At 36.3% G+C, this 18797-nt stretch overlaps 1 protein-coding gene across 2 annotated transcripts in view; it reads right to left on the bottom strand.

The window, feature by feature from the left end:
- Window positions 1-18797, bottom strand: part of ANGPT1 (angiopoietin 1) — a 252802-nt gene that overhangs the window by 99049 nt on the left and 134956 nt on the right. For both annotated transcript variants that reach the window (XM_034668475.1, XM_034668476.1), the window contains exon 2: window positions 58-213. In XM_034668475.1, the coding sequence (XP_034524366.1) occupies window positions 58-213 (156 nt within the window). The remainder of the gene's footprint in view (window positions 1-57; window positions 214-18797) is intronic.

Consider the following 18797-nt stretch of genomic DNA (forward strand, 5'->3'; position numbering starts at 1 on the left):
TAAAGGGGGAAAAATCTTCTCAGTTAAGAGTTTGTCAACTCTGGCCCAGGGGTATACCTGGGTCTCAACATCTGTCAGCTTTCTGGTCTGCTCTGCGGTCTGAGAGAGGAGGCTGGTTCCTATCTCGAGCATGGTGGCCGTGTGGTTCTGAACAGCATTCTGCTGTATCTGGGCCATCTCCGACTTCATATTTTCCACAATGTAGTTCTCAATCTGCAGGAGATAAAGGACAAAACATACTACATTATAAGCAAACTCTCTCGAAGCATGTAATATTTACAATGACAAAACAAGACACAGCTGGCAAATCAGCCATCTGGCAGGGATCCTCTGTGTTCCTGGGAGCTGGGGAAACGGCAGCAGAGCACACAGGAACCCAGTTGCTAACAAACTCCTAATATACTGATACATACATATAATCATTGCGATCGTAATGAAAATTTGTACTTGGATAGTGCTTCCTTATTTTCTACAACTCCTTCAACCCTCACAGCAAAGATGTGAGTTAGGCACAGATGGCCTCATTGTTTTTTGTAGGGTTTTTGTTTGTTTGTTTGTTTTTATTTGTAGCTGAGGAAACAGAATCAGTCAAAGGTCAATGATGAGCCCATGGTCACCCAGCAAGAATGCAGCAGTGTTTGCACGATCATTTAAATCTAAATCTTGGTTCTCTGGTCTTTTCATTATACCATATTGCCCACTCATCTCTGAGAAAAATTCAGCCTCCTGCTTTCATTTCTGTAATGAAAAGTAACAGGCAATGCTGGGTTAGGGGAATTACGCAAGGAGTGGGAGGAGGGCAGATGCCCAAAACATAAGCTTTGAAGGGAATAGTAAAGTACGGGCAACAGGATACGAAATGAGCTGCAGAGCCGCAGAGCTAGCTAACACCATTCTCAGTGCTCCTCTGAAAGCTCAAAAAACTAAACTAAACTAAGATAAAAAGGCATTGGAAGTATAACCCATAAGGCAACACTTGCCCTCCTCACCTTGGGTAACATTTAGTCCTCTATGGTGCCATCTTAGAGAATACTATGGTTGTAAAATAAATCGTACCATGGGGGCCAGGAAGAATTATTAAGTGAATTATTACTAGGAAGGAGGCTGCTAGGCACTGCAGAGAATAAAGCTGAGCATAAGCACTGCTTGAAAAATACAGAAGAAGCCTACAGCTCCCCATCAGTGCATTTAATTCTCCCCCACCCCCGTGTGGTGACTACATTTTATTACCCAATTACACATATGGGGAAATAGCATCCCAGAGAAGTCAGGTCCAAGGCCACACACCGCAAAAACAGCCAGACTTGGATTTGAGTACAAAAGTCCTTAACTTTCATACCAACACTCTTAACCACTTGATGGCTCTGCCAAGTTGTGCTTCAAGAACCGGGTTCCAAATCATTAACAGCTACGTGATTTTTACTGATTTAGTGGACCATAATACATCCACTATTTTATAATCCATAGTAACATTATTGTCATGTAATAAATATAGTCTAAAGCTAAATTCCCCTTTGTGAAACTTTGGCAGCTCACTTTCTAACACCATCTTTTGCTTATTTCTATTTACCAAACATAAATCTGCCCCAAGTGAAAGAAAATGAAAGGTTAGAGTCAAACCCATATTGTTATTAATAAATTCTGACTATGTCCTTAGTCAATATAAAGTAACTCCACTTCATTCTTTATTCTGAAATTAGTAGTCGAGGGGAAAAAATCAACCTACAAATATCTGTTATAAAACAAATACAACATAGGTTAGAAAAAATATCTAGAAAGTATCTTGACAAAACGCAAGGTCTGTAACTTGGATTTACTCCAATTGCACTACCATATTTAAATAGCAATAGAAAGGTAATGGAAAAGAGGGTAGGTCAGAGCATCAGACATCTGTTGTTTTGGATTCTGCATCACATTTCCACTTTCTTCATAACATCCTATAACTTTCTTTTGGGAAGTTATGAATGGGTACATTCTCAAAAATGGCAGGTGACTCTCCATCATGGAGGTGATAGCCACCATACATAGCTGACATTTATCAATTGTCTATGTGATAGGCACTGAACTAAGTGCTTTCTTTTCATAACAGTACTTAACACTTACAACAAGCTTATGTGGTAGGTATTGTTATAGCTGCTTTTAAGTGAGACTATTGCGGCCTAGAAAATCCAGAACAATTTGCCCACGAGAAACAGTAAGTACCCCCAATGCCAAAACCCACATTCTCAATCTCTAACCTATTCATCTTAGCATTATTTAATTACTCTGTGCATTTTATCGTGTAGCTCCTCAAACTTGTATATTTATCAAAACTACACGAGAAGCATTTTTAAAATGCAGATGAAGGTACCACACACCAGAATGCTGAATCAGAATTTTCAAGGGTATATACTAGACAACTATATATTTTAAAAACTTCCCAATGTAATACTGATTTAGGCAAAGACCAGTGCTTCTCAAAGTCTGGTCCACAGAATAACTGTCTATATGACACCTGTTTGTGAATAGTCTGTCATGAAATGAAGAAACTGTGCCAGAATGTAAATTATCTGTCACTAAGCACACTGGTACTACAAATATAGTGTGTGTGTGTGTGTGTGTGTGTGTGTGTGTGTGTGTGTGTAGGAGCAAGACTCTCTCAATGAAGAAAGTGATGCTCTAAAGCTTTAATTTACATTCTGGAGCAAGCTTCTTACCTTGTTTGCAAAATGACAACAATTTCCTTGAGTAGCAGTGATTTAGACCACCAAATTTATTCAGTGTCACATTCCCTGCTTACCAAGAAAGTTCAAATAACAACTTGGTTTCCCATGTAGATTTGTCTAGTGAGAGAGAATTCACCAATCAGTGAGCTCTAATACAGATCTGCTTGATCATTATACATCATTTTTTTTTTAAGTAGGTTCTATGCCCAATGTGGGGCTTGAACTCACAACCCAAAAATCAAGAGATGCATGCTCTACCAACTGAGCCAGTCAGGCGCCCCTATACATCAATTTCTTATGTAGTTGGTTACTGGGAGTTATTTCCCAGAGTTTAACTTGCTCTGGGTGTAATATAATCATGTGTTTCAGTCTCCATAAAGGAGGACACCCTCTGGCATAGAGTTACTACACTAAAGTTCAGCTGCTTTGTGATCCTACCTTTGGCAGCTCCTATTTATTCTGTATTATTATGGTTTTTCTTAGCTGTAAAAGTTAACACCAGCAAAGCAAAATAACTGCTTTATATAGGCATTCATCATAAAGAGTCTCCCAATTCTGCTGACCCTGTTGTAGCAATATAGTAGGTCTCCAACCTATATTAAGATTCTTATTTGGGCTGTCATGATTAGTAACATGTATATATAACTCTAGTTAATTATTTTTTAATCAACTGGGGCTGCTCTCTCTAAGAGTAACTGCCTTTTAATGCAAAAGATAATGGCACATTTAAGAAGCAAAAACCAGACGTAGTTGATTTAAAGGCTGACGAGGGAGGCAGAAGTCAATATACAATGTGTGATTAATAAGGAAGGCTACTTTCATCTTATCTCTAAACATTCCTCTGTAGATGTAGAACTGTGAAATACATCTTGATGTGTCATATCAGCCAGGTTCAGGAAAAATTTGTAACAAATTCAACTATCCCCATACATTCCCTACTGGTTTTAAAAATATGTTTGCAGAATATGATGGCTACTTCAAGTTTTAATATTTTAGAAACATCTAAGATGTCAATTTAAAGCTTAGAAGTTGCTGACCACAGACCTGAGAGATTATAAAGCAGGAGACTCCCAACTGGAAACATCAAATTATTTGACTGTAGTCTGACTCTAGATAAAGTACTGGCCAAAACACCAGCAAGAGAAGGTAGGATGCCATTTGAAATGAGACAATGAACAATGAATGATGTGTAAGCAAAGAAATAATGTTAAATTTGTAAAGTGATTTAGTGTTTACAAAAAGCTTTCATACACATTGACTGGATTCTTAACACCAACCCTACATGGGGAGTATTGACTCTATGGTTTAAGAGATGCAGCTCAGAGGTCTTGGGTGACTTGACAGAGATGAAAGAAAGGATTCAATTCTACCTTCTGATGTTCCACTAGGTTCAGATTTGGGGGAACTGCTCTGTTATTGGACTGGTTGTCTGGTTGACTGATTAATGAATGAATGGTTGATTTCCCTTTTTAGCCAGTTCACTGAGAATTAATTTACGCATTCCTTTGAGAAAAACATGCACCACTAGAGGGTGATTACTTTATTCTGCTTCACCATATTGGAGGCCAAGTTAATCTGAAGGGAGGGGAGAGGCTCTAGGGCCAGTTATGTAGAAAGTTCACTTTACTAGCACTTTTAATGCAATGGGTCATTAAAAATCCTTTCATCAATTCCTACCTTTTTTGCTTAGTATGCAATTTATAATATATTTGTTTTCTTCTACCCATTCTATTTCTTGCAAGCTATCCTAAAATATAACAAAGAGAATAACAATAACAACAGCACACTAAGCCTCTACTAAAGTTAGATAATACCTGACTGATTCCTTGTAACAGTCTAGGCACAGTATTGTTTCCTCATTTCACTGATAAGGAAACAGGCTCAGGGAAGTTAATGTAAATTGTCTATGATCACACAATGAGTGGGTGAAAGGGCTGGTATGTTTCTTTGAAAGAGGCTAGATAGCCCTGCAGGTTGTGCTCCATCCTAGAGGATAGTCCCTCCCCAAGCACAAGCACACTACCATGAATGTCATAGACAAATTCCGGTAACACATAATACTCATGCAGGAAATACATAAAATGAAGGCTACAGAACAGATGAAGAGAAACTTCTTTAAAGATATATAATTTTTCATTTTTAATTTAATAATTTTCATACAGATTTATGGCTACAACATCCTGGGAAATGTTATAGGTGGTAAGAAAGCAAATATACAGTCAACTGTGTGACAAGTTGCATTATTAAGTAGAGAAAAAATATTTTTAAGAAGTCAAGATTATCAATCATTTGTAGTTCACTCATAAATCACTTACTCATGTCTTTTGCCCAATGAATAGCATCATTTTCCATGATGAGACAGAAATTTTAGAAAGCTTTCTTACTGGGCCTTCAAAATGCTTGCTGCTTCATGAGAACCAAAATCTATGTGATACTATGACATGTTTTGCATATGAAATGCATTCTCTATCATTTCACTTCAAGGGCTCTCTTAAACAACAGCATATCTTAAAGCAAAAGAATAGAATTTCTCCATGTAATTCTTAAGGAAAAAAACATTTTAAGCCCTATAAAAATTGACAAAGGCATTGTTCACTTAAAATATGTTGTAGATTAAGTGGACTCTTATTGAATGTTGGTGCATATGGTATTACTCAGTTATGGCAAAACAACCGTGAAATAAAGTAAAAGGGTAAATATGGGAAAGCAATAAAAAGGTAAAACAATGCAAAAAATGCCTTAAATGTCGATAGTTTTATCTAATATCATTGTTTCATAAATCAGTGGCAATACAGAAAACACAACTACATCTAGGTTTATGGTTTTATAAAAAAGATGGCTTAGGCCAAATATATTATTTGCAAGAATTTTTATTATTAGATCTCCCAGTATACTGCTTCTTTTACCAAATGGCAAAGTAAAATTGTCTTTTTAGACAACCAATCTATTTAGCTGACATTTGAAATAGTTTCTGTACTGATAGGCTTGACATGAATCCCATTTCTCATTTTGGTATCTGAAGGAGCACTTACTATTTATGGAAGAAAGAAAACCATTAGAATAAGCAAGCTGGAAGAGACATTAAGTATTATGAGCTCCCAAAATCTCATTTTATAGATGTGGTGACTGAGGTTCAGAGAAGTTATAGAAAGCAAGGTGAAACAACTAATTAATGTCAGATGTCAGGCTGTGTTCAGTGTGTGGGGAAACTCAGACTTACATCATCAAGCTAAGCCAACAACAGTGGTTGCCAGTATTGTTGGCCCACCCCACATTTCCCTATTCCTTGCTTTCTGCGACTTGCTTCACTTCTATGGGCTCCTGGTTTGAGGCCCCCCTTTTATAATACCAATTCATGCTCCATCAGTTTTTGGGCTGTTGACTTTGCTTTCTGGACCCTATACTTACCTCCCAGCACCAATGTCCACCAGCTAGCTGCTCCTCACTCACTGAGCCTCAGCATCCCCCCGATTTTATTCTTTCTATGCATCGCCTCACAAGTGGCAAAAAACAGAGCCAGACTCTAAAATGAGTTCAGGTTTATTAATCCTGCATCATGTCAATTTAGTCCTAGCAAATACATGATAAATGCATCCTATGTACTAAGCCTGGTACCAGATATTATGTGTACGAAGAGTTGAGTCTTGCAGGAAATAGATATGTATAGATGAATCATTTCAATAGAGTTGGTAAATACTCTGATGGCGTTTACCTCTGACTACATTTCTTCCTGTAAATATTATTTCTGTTTGATAGGGAGAAGCTCTCAGCTATTGACAATAATGTGAGGGGACATTTGTTATCTCACCTCCAGCAGAATTATAGCAATACCCCCACTGAAGCACAGAGAGAAGCTAAGCTATCAAGGGCATGCCAGAATATCCCATATGAACAAATTCTGCAATAATTTTTCCTGGCTATGATTCTCTTAAGACCACATTTTTGTGGCTACTAAAAGTGATCAATCATATATACAACCCAGAGTTGTGTCAAGACCCGGGAAAGTCATTCTCTCTTCACATAAATGAATGAGATGTTTCCTATGCCAAAATATACTTTACTAGCCTGGCACTTCTCTTTTACACACTCGCCTTCACTTATACCCACCTGACATCCAAAAAAATTCAGAGTCATGAAATTTTAAAAATATAAGTGCCTGCTTAATTTTTCCCTTTACATGTCTTTTCCTCCTTTACACGTTTTTAAAGGCAGATGGTATATAAAAAGCACACTCAGGCAGGAGTCAGGTTATCTGGATTTTAATCCAGGTACTATTGTTGATTTACTCCATAAACTTGGGCAAGTTACTTAAACAATTTGGGTTTCAGATCTATATCTATGAAATGAAGGTCTGGATTAGATTATTTCTAATGCTCCAAGCTCTCAAATTACTTGATTTAAAATTTCCCTTTTAAAGTATTAGAGTATGAAAGATTTTAATTTATTATAGAAAATTGAAATATGGATATATATATATCTGTCTATAACATATATAATATGTATCTTTAATGACAATTAGGAAAAAATGGTACAGGAACACTATATAAAAGCCTTGGATCAAGTTTCCATAGCAAGGACATCTGTTTCAAGGTAAAAAGCTAGAATTTCTGGTTTCCTTAATTCCCAGACACCATTCTGTCCAGAATATATTCCTTGTTTTTCACCCACACATCCTGGCTTTTTTCCTATGTTTCTTATATTAATGAATGGCACCACTATCACCTCCCCATTCATCCACATCACAGGGAGTCATCTTTTCTATTCCTTGCCTTCATTTTCGACATTCAATCAGCACCAGACTGTGTTCTATCTCCTGAAGAGTGCCTACATCCATCCCTCTCCCCACTTCCCTTTCCCCCTACCACATCTCTTTATTCTCATGGGCACTGACTTTGGTCAGACTCTTGTCATTTTTCTTTTGGATTTGTTTTGGCCCTATAACTGCTCTCCTGACCCCAGACATCCTCCAGTCCATCATCCATGGCATAACCAGAGGGATCTATCTAAAACATAAATTTGTCTTCATCACGCCACTGCTTAAACTTGACTTTCAGTGGCTTCCACTACCTGCAGATAAAGTCACAACTCCTTAATCAGCATAGAAGAATCTTTTATGATCTGGATTTGGCCTCCCTCTCCCTACTTGTACTCTATGCTCTAGTCACACCAAATTATTTTTCCAAACACACATTATTTTCTTTTGCTTCCATGACTTTGCACAAGGCTTTACTCTGATTGGAATGTTCCTTTTCTACCTCATCTTCCCTTTTCATGGGCTAGGTCCTGTTTTTCAAAACTAAGTTCAAGTTTTTCCTCAAGGAAACTTTTCATGACTCTCCTCTGTAATATTCTTCCTTTATACTTTTTATTTAAATATTCTTTATTTATTTGAGAGAGAGAGAGAGCACATACAGTGCAGAGGGGCAGAGGGAGAGGAAGGGAGAGAATACCAAGCAGACTCCCCTCTGAGCATGGAGCCTGTTGTGGGGTTTGATCTCACAACCCAAAGATCATGACCTGAGCTGAAATCAAGAGTCAGATGCTTAGCCGACTGAGCCAGCCAGGCATCCCCTTTCTTTGTACTTCTAGAGCATCCTGTGCCTTTTTTTTTTTTTCCATAACAGCATTGTCTTCAGCATACCATAAGCTCCTTGAGGGAAAACAACTGTTCATCTTGGTATCACTTAATGCCTGGCACTAAGTAAAAAGGTAAGTTAGAGTAAAATTAAAAAAAAAAATTTTTTTAGTTAAGTTCTAAACCCAAGGTGGGGCTTGAACTCACGGCCCTAAGATCAAGAGTCACATACTCTACTGACTGAGCCAGCCAGGTGCCCCTAGTAAATTTATTTTATTTTATTTTATTATTTCATTTTTAAAGATTTTATTTATTTGAGTGAGAGTGAGAGAGCAAATGAGACTGAGTTCACAGAGGGAGAGGGAGAAGCAGATTCTCTGCTGAGCAGAGAGCCTGATGTGGGGTTTGATCCCAGGACCCTGAAATCATGACCTGAACCGAAGGCAGACACTTGACAGACTGAGCCACCCAGGCACTCTGCTCTTCATAAATTTAAATAAATTCAAATAATGCATGAATCAATGAACTGGTATATGAAAATACTGACAGCCTCCAATTGTGAGCTTAAGCCTAGTTACACTTGTTTCTGAAAGTACAAAATATCACATAACCAATTATTGATGATGCCTTTATGAATGTCAATGGGATCCATGTAAAGATGCAAAAGCAGATAGGCCTGAAGACATATATCCTCACTTACTGGACCACATAACCCCATCTTGTCTTAACTGTACCTTTCTACTTTCTGCAATCATCTTGTTATAGGTAATTATTTAAACTAAGTAAAATCTACCAAACACAATGAAAACTAACCATGTTTTAATCACTGAGCTATACAGTGAAAGCAAAAGAATGACTAAAACTTGATTCTGATGATTAAGACTACCTATAATACAAGTATGTTACAAGTGCTAGAATGAAGGTACAAATGTCTGCCCACCTGCGTGTCTGATGGGATAGAATGAAGGAATAAATGAATCCTCTAACTGAGGGAATTAAGGAAGTCTTCTCAGAGTCAATCCTAAATGAACATGGCAGAGAGGGCATACATTTCTTAGGCCTGCTTAACACACAAAAATGTGGCCTGAAAAACCTGGAGGATGGAGCATAAAGAGGGAGCCAGAAGGACGATGACAGCATGCAAGGAGCTTTGCTTGCTTAGGCAAGATGACATTCTTGACCACCTCTTGGAATGTGTTGTTCAGGAAATCAAGAGATAAATCAGTCAGAAGCAAAGGTATGCCTTTGAGGCCACACACACGGCAAAAGCATGCCATCAGATTTTAAAATGAGATTTATTTAGTAGGCTCAGGTAGATAATTTCTTTGTACTTTACCATATTTTCAAATACACTAAGCATAAAGTTCACCCCTTTAATAACACATATAAGCGTATATGTATATGTAAGTTTGCACATTTACTTGTATACATATGCTCTCATACACATACATTCCCCTACTCCCAACCTTTGTGTACCAGATTCTCCATTCATATCTTGTGGTTCTGCTCACTTCACTGTAGTTTATTTCATTAAAGGTCCATTTAAAACCACTAGTACTGGATGAGTTATTTAATCACTATAGATAATAGCTGTTTAACAGTCATGGACAGCTCCAGTATACTGCCTAACAACTGAGAAACTTTTTTCCCAAATTCTGAATTTACACTTAGATGGTAGAGAAAATGGATGAACCACAAAGCAACTTTTATACAGTGTTTTTAAATCAATTAAAAGTGATAACTTACAAAATAAAGAAGAAATTTGCTGTTCGAAACAGAAAATTGCAAACATATCTCCCTTTAATTGAATGGGGTTTTTTGTTGTTGTTGTTGTTGCTGTTTTGTTTTGTTTTAGTTTCTTGTTTATCTGGAAGAAAATTTATCCCCTTGCATGCTACACAAAATATATTCTTATTCACTTAAAAAAGAAAGCTTTGACATTTGAACTAGTGAGCACCCCAGCAGACAGTAAGCTGTGGGGGGCTGATGGGGTATAAGAGACTCTCTACAGGATAATTCTAAGAAACATCTTCTGAAACGCTATTATTTTTCTCCTAAGTCAAATGACAGTGATGCAAACAGGTAGCTTATGATATTCATCTTTCAGGAAAAACTCCCGCATTAAACACTGTAGGCCAGATCATGAAATTTAACTACTTAGCAGATGATATAATAACCACAGTAACAGAAGTTTAAAAGCCTTAATAATTAAGAGATTTATAGATATTTCAGGAATACTACTACTAGGTAGAAAACTGCTGTCATTTTACTCCAGTATTTCATATGAAATTGCAGGGTATTAACACTTAAAATCTAACATGTTCAACATTCTGAATTTTTAGGCTATTATCTTTCCATATATGCTGATTCTTTCCTTGAAATAAAGTTGGTCTATTCATCTTCCTTCTCTTCTGTCATATCTCTGAAGTTTAGGGCTGTTTTTAAGAATTATCTGTCTTTCATCTGCTAAAACACATCAAAACTAATGGTAAAATTATATATGTGTGTATGTGCGTGTGCATGTGTGTTTGCATGTATGTTTTCTCCTACAATGTGGGATTACTGAATGGAACATACAGTAAGTTTGTACAGGCATAAAACTGTCAACGTCATTGTATAATAAACATTCCAAAGTATTATGTATGAGGTCTAACTTTTCCTGAATAATATTTGTTGAGTAACTCTTATTTAAATGACCCTTGGTCCAAGAACTAGAAAGATTATTAGGATGGAAACAGTTATTCAAAGCCTAAGAAAAGGACGGTGATTGCTAACATTTTATAAGTGATATGAAATCCCTATTTTTCCTCATTTTCATCAAAGGACTATAGACACTGGACATTATTTCTTCTTTCACAAAGACCACTTTGGTGCCTTGGTGATGCTTGTTATATCTCAAGTGGTATTGGAAGGGAGCCCAAATTTCTATTACAGGGAATCAGTGCCTCTTAGAATTAACCACACACCATGAGAGAGAATGAAACTAAGCATAAGTAACTGTTAAAATACCTGCTCTCATTACCACATGTACTTCCAGAAGAATTTTGTAAAAGGCCCTTTTAAAGATTCACTAATCTAGTTTGGGGAGCTATAGATCACCTCACAGTTTACTTCCTAATTTTATCCCCATCCCCAAAAAGCAATGGCTACTCAAAACCTTCTATTTTTCACTAACTGAAAAAATCAGCTGGTCTGATTTATGATGAAGTCCAAAATCTTGGAAGTTTAGAAATATTAGACATCATGAAGTTCCCATTAAGATGTAGCAGATGTCACATTTTGACCTTTGCTTTGAATTTCTTTTTAAGTAAGAAATAAAATGTTGCAAAGAAAACCTAAGCACCCCCTCTACATAAACATCAGAATTAACCATTATCCTGAAATTGATATGGACTTATACTACATAGGTATATACACAAAATAATAAACCATACCATCTAGTATATTTTCAAGATTTACAAAAATGTTCCCTTATTGTATGGCTCCTTCAACTCTTTCATTTTTTAATCAACATTATGTTTTTGAGACGGAGATGTGTGTTAGCAGTGCAGTTTTATTATGAACTATGGGACTGAATCAGATTTCATAATTTTAACTGCTAATATAATATTCTTGTACCCCAAGGCCTGACTTATTCTGAAGAGAGGAGTACAAATTATTTAGACCTATTACCCTGAGTTCTAAGAAGGAGCAAACTATTTCTCAGCATCTAACAAAACCCCTAGGATTTCTTCTCTAAGGGGCGGAAGGAAAGCTTTGTGATGAATCTTGTCCCATTTATAGAATATATCTCAAGAATCTGTACAAATAATTTTTAATTTTGGCAAATAATTATTTCCCAGAGAGAGCAATTAGGGGACTGAGAAAGAAAAACAAAACAAAACAAAACAAAAAAACAAGTTACAAGAACTAAAAATTAATTCTATAGTCCTTTACAAACATAAATTACTACATTAAAATTTTAAAATAACCATGACCACAATTATAAAGGCAGCCCCCTCTCAACTTCCTAGGCAGACTTCCATTGAATAGACTAGATTTATAGTCTAGATTTTAAGGCACAAAGTGACTAAAAAGTACCAGCTTTCCATGGCTTAAAAATAAAACAGCAAAAAAACAAAAAACCAACAACAAAACAAAAATCCAAAAACCTTTCTACTCAACATAGTAAGCAGTATACAAAATGCTATATTTACTTAATATGTTCTCAACTATGATAAATGTATTCAGACACATTTGTATGCATTGGAAAAAGAAAAACACTGAATTGTGAATTACCTATCTCTGGCTGATGGGAATACAGGTGAATTTTATTTTCTTCTTGAAATGGCTGATATTTTCCACTTTCTTTAAAAACAATGAGAATTTAATTTTATATTCAGAAAAAAACCCCAAAAAAACAAAAACAAAAGGAGAGAAAGACAAAAATGTGCTTAGAATGCATTCACTCCATGGGAAACTTCTAAATACCTGGCAATTTAGTAGTGGTGTGGTCAGAGCAAACCTGGAAAAAACATAGACTGTGATCCAAGACATGCCCCATTGGTTCCACTGGTTTATCTCCTCTAGCCCTGTCCCTTATGCCTATCTTTATGAGAACTAAAGAAAGCTAATAAACAAGAGAAAACAAAAGAGCAGAAATACCCTCAGGTAGCCTATTCTGACCGGAGAGGTTTTGTGGAAAGCCTATAACAACAGCCATTATCTACTGAGCACTTCCTATGAGCCAAGGTCTTTATATACTTTCCTTAAATTCCTCACAGCCGTCTTTTGGAATAGATATTGTTATCAGCTCATACTGATAAAATGATAGAAGGGCTGAGAAATTAAATAATGTGATCAGGGTCACAGAGCCTAAGTGCTGGAGCTGGTATTAAAACTTCAGTCTGTCTCATGCCCAGGTCCATTCTCTTTAACTAAAGTCTGCCTCAGTATCTTGAGGAGTGCAAGGATCCCAAACGGCCATTTTCTGCACAAATCTGTCCAGCTGAAGTATTTTGCTTGGCTAACCCTAAGCCTTCAGCCAGGATTGGTAAAACTCCTGGTCCTTTTAGCTATTCATGTAAGCTGTCTTGATCCTAAAGGCATTGCCACCAGTTTGTGGGGGAGGAGCGAAGAAGGCACCTAACATTCGCCTATCACCTTCCAATGGTTAAAAAACAAACAAAAACCAACCAAACAAAAAACTCTTCATTCACTTGTTCTCTCTTTTTAAATACAATGAAAAGTCCCTTGCACCATTATCACGCTTAGGAATATCGACAGAATGATTGGGTCAATATGGATAGGGCCCTTTGATGCCTTCCTAAACTGAGCATAAAGTAATTATTTTATATGACAAGGTGACTTACTCTTTCCTCAGCTCATGATGATATGCTATTTATGGCCTCATTAATTATCCTTGCTGAAAAGTATTTTCTTTCATTTACTCAACCAAAACAGAGATACCATCTTCATATGGCGTATGGATTAGTACATACTTGTTCTCCTATTCATTACATCATCATCCTTTCAAACAAACATAAATGTCAAGCGAATACTTATTCTAACATTTATATACATACTTGGAAAACTTACTCTCATACAGTGTTCTCCAACATTATGACTTAAAAAAAGCTTACCAACAAAATTTTATCAATAATCTTCAAATGAAACTTTCTTTTTGAAATAAATGTTTTCCAGGTTATTAAATTAAAACACACTGAACTATATCTAAATTGAAACTGCTAAACAAATAATTTTTGCTCAAAAATTTTAGGTTCTCAAAAGTTGTACTCACAGCTAAATATACTTACATAAATTTTGCAGATACATATATTTATATAGAATATTGAATTGGAACACATGAATACGTATATACATACGTATATATACATACACACACACAAACATACAAACATACATGATAAAATAGTAGATTGTAATTGTTTCCCCTTGAAAATGCCATGTTTTATCAAGTCAGTATAAGATTACAGAATAGTAGATCAAATAATGACAAAGACATATGGGTACACACAGATATGAGAGTGCAACTATGTATGTTTATATAATATATACATTTATATATTTTCTTATATGGGATGAGCACAGTTTAGTAAACATCTACTGAGCCACATTTATATGTATTCTATAATAACAGGCCTTGTGCCATGGAGATACAAAGATGCAAAAGATATAGTTCTTGCCTAGTCCCTGTCTTAGTGAGAAAGCCAAGTATATTAATAGGCAACATCATTATAATGCGGTAACTGTTAGAATAGAAATAGCCTGCACAAGATTGTGAAGCATATACCCTGAGTTTATGAAATCCATGACAATTTTATTCCATGTTCTCATAGAGAAGAACTAAAGAGTTTGGAATGTCCTCTCAGTTAACTCAACATGACTGAGCACAAACATAACTTGGAGAAAGCACATACTTAATCAGCTTCTTATCTGTCCTGATATGCATTCCCACTCAGGGCTGTTTGCTCTCAGCAGTCAGTTTCATCATGACTTTTTTTATGTTAAAATTATATCAACATTATTATTTTCAAGAAACCATGAAGCCCAAACTTTATATATCCTGAGATCTCACTTGAGGCTTTTACATGCTTGACTTCTTAAAGCCAAGGATTCTCATGCCACATCATGAGATATGTTACATTTAAGAAGTCAGGTGAGTTTGTTGGAAAGCCACCATCATATCAGGAAATCACACATTTGTTTTCTCACAACTTTTTCATCTGTAAAAAATGGGGAGTTAGAGAGGACAGATAATTTTCCTCAAAATGCACAGTTAAATAGAGCTCACTGCAGTGCCAGGATTCTCACCCACCTTGCCTGAACCCAGAGTCTATGATTATGCTACCACACTCCATGCCCATCAGCCCAGCTGTAAGAACCTCTTAGGGCAAATGCTAAGATTTGTTATGGTCTACTTGATTTCTTTCAAAGTGGTGAACCCATAAGTGCGCAGAATCTTTGGGATGCTGGGCTGTCTTTAGAGTAGCATTGCGGAGGACTCCCAAAATGTGTCATCAGGAGATTGAGGGATTTGGGTTTTTTTTTCACTTTATTGGCCATGTAAACTTTACAGTCTTTTACTTGCCTGATTAGTAAAATCATCCCACTAATTCCACCTATCCTAAGCATCTCATAGGTTTGTTGTAACAATCAAATGAAGTGTGTGAAAACATTTGGCTGTCCATAAGATGCTACGCAAATGACAGATACTTATATTTTGATCTGGAGCCAGGCTGGGAGAAGCAGTATGCAAATCTATTAAAAGAAGTGTGAATTCTCTGTTGTAACTTTATATATACATATTCAATAAGAGAGAATTAACAGTTAAAATTAGCCATTGGATTCTTTCTTTTACCAAATGCAGATTTACAGCCACGTGAGAAGGAGCATATGAAAAGAAGCAGAGAATTGAGAAAAAAGAGGAAGCATTGGACTCTTACAGTTTTGGGCTGACCAATGATTAGCTGTAGGATTTTGAGCAAGTTGCTTTCCTTCTCTGTGCTTCATCTTCTGCATCAAGAAAATGGGAATAATAATATACTGACATCACAGAATTGTTTAAGGACTAAAGAAAAATCATGACGGATTTATTCTTAAAGGCCTAGCTTCCTAACACTTACTTTGTGATTATGAAAAAATCACTTAACTATTCTAAGCCTTGGTTTCCCCATCTGTAAAGTAGATACTTATGTCAAAGAAAGTTTGTAAAGTTAAAATGTTTTGTAAACCACAGCCATAAAAAGATAAAGGATTTACGACAGCATGTTATCGATTCCTCATACTACTGCCTGTCTAATGTTAGAGTTTTGCAACCTTCATTCTTGGAGAACTGTAAAGTATCTTTCCTGTTTATTTTCTCAGGAATCTATGTACTATATGGTGGCCAAAATGTCTGGGAACAAATAATAGTATTTTATTGTATTTTAATGTAATGTCAGAAAGCCATTCATTATATATATTCACTAATTCTTCCAGACTTTATAGCCACAGGGTATAGAGAAGCCTCATATACAACATGTGCTAGTTGTTTCAAACCTTCAGAGGAAACTTTCTCCTTGAGCAATTTTAACCCAGAAATATCTATAATTATGATTTTGATGGTTATTAGACTCTGAATTACTAGTTCCCAGATGTCCTTCATAAAAATACTGTGTATGGTGGGAGGAGGGGAGGGAGGGATTGGGAGAAGATTGAAAAAGGGGAGAAAAAAGAGACAGCTTTTTTCTTTAACATTTTAAACATCATACTTACTGTAACTAGCTCAATATCTGACTTAACAGCAGATAAAGTATGAAATTATACACATTATAAAAGTATTTATCACTCTACTTAGGAGAACCGGAACCTGGAAAGTAACAATAGTGCTTTGTTCTCTGATAAACTGACTGATAAATTGAAGATGAAAAATTTCAAGTCACTGATGATAACTATCAATAAAAATTTAAGGCAAAGAAAATATGCCATTAAAACAACAAAAAGGAAATTTACTTGTATGGTTCACTACTGGACATTTTGGCAAACTTGACAGCAAAAGGCCATAAATGGTTCTTTCCTCCATGAGAAGCAGTCCCTTGTTAAGACAGATTAATGTTTAGAATTTCAAAAACCTCAGGGGCTTAGCACTTCTTCATTTAATCATACAACTAAAAATGTCCTTATGGATGCTTGCTATATAAAAGATTCCAAGTCAGTCCACTGGGGTTTCTGAGCTTCCTGTGTCACTTACCATTAATGCATCTGAAAACCACAGTGCTACTGGGCATGAAGCACTGAGCCTTGTCCTTGCCTGGGGTGTGTCTAATGATATAACACAGGAAGGTCATGGCACTATGCACTTTGGGATTTCATCTTTAAATGGGATTCTAGACAGGAAGAGACTGTCCAACAAAGAGGCATTAAAATACTCCAATTTTCAAGACATTTGGAGAGACACAATCGCAAGAACAGAATAAGATTGGTTCTCCTCAGGTGAAAACACAAAAGTTAGAATAATGCCACTCTCTCTCCTTTTTTCCCCCCTGTAAGCCCTAGTAAGAGGAATAGTTTTAATCCAGAGAGGAAACAAATACAGTACACACACATACACACAATCTTGCATGCATACTCAAATAAGAAACAAAAGTTTCATGAAATTATATTTACTCCAGCGATACAGTAGAAAATAGAACCCAGGTTTCTGACCCTCTGAGACTTTGATATTTTATTTCATTTGTACAGGAAGATTTGACTCAACCAAGTTTTTAGTTTCACAACCTGAATCACGATGTTCAGTTTAAAAAACACTGAATTACAGCTGATATTCATAACTACTATTTATTATAGTCTCATCGTGTGTGAGGCAATGTGCTGAATAGTTTGCTCACATCATAGCATTAGTCCTCAAAACAAGCATCAGAGATGAATGTTGTCATAGCTATTTCACAGACGAGGCATCTGAGATGAGAACTTGGCTCGGTTGTGCAGCCAGGAGATGGAAGCCCAGGGACTAGCAGTCAATCCTTTCCAAATCATACTCAGAATTATACTTCTTATACTCCAAAAAGCCAAAAGAATTCTGACTAGATTAGCACAAAAAGCTATTTCTGTACCACAAAAAAACTAGCAGAACCTAACATTTGTTCTATTTTGTTTTTAAGATTATTGTGCATATCTACTATAAACTCATGTAGTTTTTCTTAGAACATGGGTTCATTTTTTTTTCCAACAAAGCTTGTTGTCATTATTATAAGTGACCAATTGCAGAGCTTACTATGTATTGTTTTATTTAGACATTTTAGTAGGATGAATTCTAGCTGGTTTCTGAATTTAAAGGCATTTTAGTGTGGTAATCGGCCTCTAAGATGGTCCAATGATCTTTTCCTTCTGGTATTCATATCTGTGCATAGTCCCCTTCCTGCATTCTACTGCAGTTGTCTGTGTGACCAACAGAATATGGCAGAAGAGATGATATGTCACTTCCATAAAAGACACCACAGCTTCCATCATACTTTCTCTCTCTCTCTCTCATCACTCTGGGGGAAGCCATGTTATAAGCAGTCTTGTGGAAAGGGCCACATTCGTAAGGACTTGAAGCCTTTGGCTAACACCCAAATGAATGACTTTGGAATGGATTCTCTAGCTCCAGTCAGGTCTTTGGAAACTGTAGGCCCAGCCAATAGCTTGACTGTACCTTCACAAGGAACCCAGGGCCAGAACCAGCCAGCTAAGATGTCCCCAGATCCCTTGATTCTCAGAAACTACATGAGATGATAAATGTTTGCTATTTTAAGGTACTAAATTTTGGCCTAATTTGTTAAGCAACAATAGATAATTAATACAAATACAGAGCTTAAACTGTGCAGGATACTATCTCAACAGAGTTTTTGTCTGCCTGTATTATATAACACCTTAAATAGCAAAAAAAGTAGTCCAAATTTAACAAGCTACTCCAATTACAAAAATTAAGGAAATAAACTAAATCATGAATGGTGTAGGAAATAGTTCATTATTACATTTTCAAGGCAAACTATACA

The sequence above is a fragment of the Ailuropoda melanoleuca genome, chromosome 9 (genome assembly GCF_002007445.2).
Source record: "Ailuropoda melanoleuca isolate Jingjing chromosome 9, ASM200744v2, whole genome shotgun sequence".
Lineage (NCBI taxonomy): Eukaryota > Metazoa > Chordata > Mammalia > Carnivora > Ursidae > Ailuropoda > Ailuropoda melanoleuca.